The sequence below is a fragment of the Entamoeba invadens genome (genome assembly GCF_000330505.1).
Source record: "Entamoeba invadens IP1 unplaced genomic scaffold scaff_1105074724705, whole genome shotgun sequence".
In the NCBI taxonomy this organism is placed as follows: Eukaryota; Evosea; order Mastigamoebida; family Endamoebidae; genus Entamoeba; species Entamoeba invadens.
Window position 1 is genome coordinate 1,402 of NW_004443520.1, and position 3,872 is coordinate 5,273.

The 3,872-nt window shown below is 22.8% G+C and overlaps 1 protein-coding gene across 1 annotated transcript; it reads left to right on the forward strand.

Moving 5' to 3' along the window:
- Window positions 1-3,314: 3,314 nt before the first annotated feature.
- On the forward strand, window positions 3,315-3,872 carry EIN_231450 (hypothetical protein; the record flags this gene model as incomplete). The annotated part of the gene is made up of 1 exon (XM_004258498.1): window positions 3,315-3,872. The coding sequence occupies one exon, from the start codon at window positions 3,315-3,317 to the stop codon at window positions 3,870-3,872; it is 558 nt and encodes a 185-aa protein (XP_004258546.1).

Sequence of the window (3,872 nt, forward strand, 5' to 3'; positions counted from 1 at the left end):
TTTATTAAAAAAAACTCGATCTATTTTTATTACTCAGTGAATTATAATATTTTATTGGAATTAAACCAAATTTCAAATGTGAATATAAAGTTAAGACGAGTATCAAGGTTTCAATTTACTACTTTAATTCTATTTGAATATTAATAAACAAGTATTTAAATTTATTTTAAAAAATTGTTCAAATATAACTTTTTATATTAGTTTTTATAATAATATAAAAATTATTGATTATTGGTTCAAACCAAAATCCTTATTGAGAGCTTAGAACCACACCAATAGTGTGCAACTTTTTTCTTTGTTTTTTATTTAAAACAAAGGTATAAACTTTTTTAAAAGACAACAAATAAAATAACAAAAAGTTGAAATGTATCATAAATCAACATAAAATATTTAAATGATAAGTTCAACTGCTTGTTTTAATCAAAAACATCAAAAATCCAGAATCTTAATTGTAATACAAAACTTAAAAACAGTATTGATTATTGATTGTGGATGGCATAGATGTTTAACATTACGTTTATAAAAACGAAAATAACAAGACAAGCCAACTTGTTTGATTTAAAGACCTTCTCATTGCGAGATTGTGGTAAACAAAAGACCATTGAACTGTGCAACAAAAAACAACATGAAAAAGTTGTTCTATTTTAGTTATAGTTTAGTTATGGTATTTTAATTAGAGTAATAGTTTTAAAGAAATTTGTTTGTGTTTTCGTGTTTTGTTTAATAAAACATTTGATTGTTTAATTATAATTATACAATAAACAAAGTTGCACTGATTCGTCAAAGTTGCACGGTTTAATGAATGACTTTATTGTAATAATTAAAATAATAATATGTAATATATAACAAATAATATTTGTAATGTAATATATAACAAAACTCGGTGTTTATTTTAAAAAAATAAATTATAAATATTAAACTGAAAAAATATAGTAATGCAGAACACACAACAAAAAATAAATGTGTTATTTATTGGCGATTTAGGTGTTGGTAAGGTTTATTGAAAAAAAATGGAACGAAAATAACAAATAGACTTTAATGATTTATTTAATAACCGAAAATGTATATGTCGACGGTCTGACCATCACAATTCATGGAGATTTTCAAAGCAAAGTTTGTTACAATTAATAGTTAAAAATATTTATAATAAGAAACTTATTATTGACAGAAAATTTGTGGAAATTAGATTTCTTGAACAATGTTTGTTTTTTTATGTTTTTTTGTTATAATAATAATTAATTTAACTATATTTATTTAAACGTGTTTACAATATTAATAAAATTAGTTTCTTTATAGTTAATAATAATAATAATAGAATCATATTTGTTGTAACGAATTAAATCAAAAATCTGATTATATTATTATCACATACAACTTTTTATTGTTAAATTAATTGATGTTTTAATTATATTTAATAATTCTTATATATTTTTAATAAAATTACTAATATAATAAGTTAAATATATATAGTTAAATAACTAAATGGTGGTGCAGATAGATTTCGATATTTAAGTCCCTCGTTAGTTAAATTTGCAAATTGTGTTGTATTTTGTTGTTCACGAGACAGTGTTGCTTCTGCAATAAATCTTGAAAATTGGAAATCAATATTTGATGCAAACAAAAAAGACACCAAAATAACTAAAATTTTCGTTTTAATAACAAAAAGTGAATTAAAGAAAAATTTAGATGTTGGCGTTGAAGTCCATAAATTTTCAGAAAAATATCATTACAAAGTGTTCGAGTGTTCATCAAATAGAAATAAAGGACTGACCAATACGATTGCCACAGTTGCTACTGAATATATTGAAAATGACTTTATTAATAAAGAAACAGAAATTCAAGATAAAATAATAGAAAAACCTATATGTCAGTTGATATAAGAATTTATTGTTTTAAATTTTTTTAATTATACACAATAAAATTATTTATTTATTTTTTTGCATGACTTCAATTTATAATTAATTGTTATCAGAATGGAAATATTTTAAATCAATTTAATACATCAAATAATAGTTTATTTAAGTTAACAGTCAATATTTTTAAAACACTTGAACAAATACATAAAAATTGTTAAATAAAATTGAAAAAAATTCAAGTGGTTTAAAATCGGGTAATCTCCAATTTATTAAATATATTTCTTATTATTCGAGGTTAACAATGTACATAAACAATACACAAACCAAATAATAAATATCAAATAATTAATGTGTGTCTAGTAAAATAAATCAAATTAAATACAAAATCCTTTTTAAGTGTTAAAATAAATTATTAAACTAGTAACACTAAACATTATTTATTTTAAAATTTTTAAAATTGTTTGTTATTATTTAATAAATCAATTGTATTGTAATTATTTTTAATTATTAATAGCTTGCAAAAATAAACGAATTTTACAAAAGTTAATTATTATTTGCTTGGTTAAATGTTAAAATAAAAATATATTGAATGTATATGTTATGTTCATTTAAAAATCAAAAAATGTAGTTAAAAATATAAGATTATACTATTAATTAATTTAAATTTTTAATAATTTATGATTGTTTTATATTTATTTTTGTGTAACTTGTTGTATGAATAAATCATTAGGATAAATAAAAAGAAGTTTCAACTTGATATATAAAACATGTCAAAACTGAGCAGTTATCATATGATGATCGTTTCAACTTACTTTAAAACAATTGATGACTTTATAGTTTTAAAATTGGTCTGTAAAAAGTTCACTGGTAATATAGAGAAGTTACATTTTAACCCAATTCCATTAACAAAAAAAACAATAAAATATTTTTTTTAACATCGAGACTCTTCACTTGTGGGATAGATGTGATGAGAATTTTGGCAATAAAATTAGTGATTGCCATCAATATCGGTTTAATAATTGTTACAATTACAAACTCGACTTTCAAAATACAAAAATAGAGAATCAAACACAAACAGTGTTTTATCAAATAATAGTCTTGTTTAATGTAGATGCTGTAACTGTCGAAACAAGTGATTTTAACTTTCAATTTAAAAATGTTACTTATACAAAATCTGATAATAAAAATTTCGAAAATGAAATACCAATATGTGTTAAGTTCATTGATAATAATTGTTTTGAAAACTGTGATAATTTGCGAAGTGTAGATATTCCTTCGAGTGTAATATATATTGGTGACCATTGTTTTGAGAGATGCAGTCGTCTGAGTAAATTAACACTACCAACTTGTGTTACTTTTATAGGTAACAATTGTTTCAATTAATGTCAACACTTAAGAAGTGTGAAATTGCCTTCAAATATTACTTCGATTAATACACAATGTTTTGAGTATTGTATGATGTTGTCTAAAATTGATATTCCATCAAATGTTCGATTAATTGGTGATAATTGTTTTCATAGTTGTTGCAATCTAAAAAGTGTGACAGTACCATCGAGTGTCACATATATCGGAGCTCAATGTTTCAGAGAATGTGATAATATGATCAATGTATATATCCAAACCGGTGTTTCATCTATTTCTTATCAGTGTTTTGGTGGATGTAGTAATCTGACTAATGTAGATATACCACCAAGTGTCATTTCCATTGGTGATAAATGTTTTTATAAATGTGTAAGTTTAAGCAATATTGAAATACCAGCAAGCGTCACCTCTTTTGGTGAGAGTTGTTTCTTTAATTGTAATAACTTAAGAAGTGTGAAATTGCCTCCAAATATCACTTCGATTAATAAACTTTGTTTTGGGTATTGTACGATGCTGTCTTTTATTGAAATACCAACAAGTGTCAAATCAATGGAAACTTCTTGTTTATATGGATGTTCGAATTTAAAAGATGTGAAAATTCCATCAAGTGTCATATCATATGATTATAAATGTTTCTATAATGGCACCCATTAA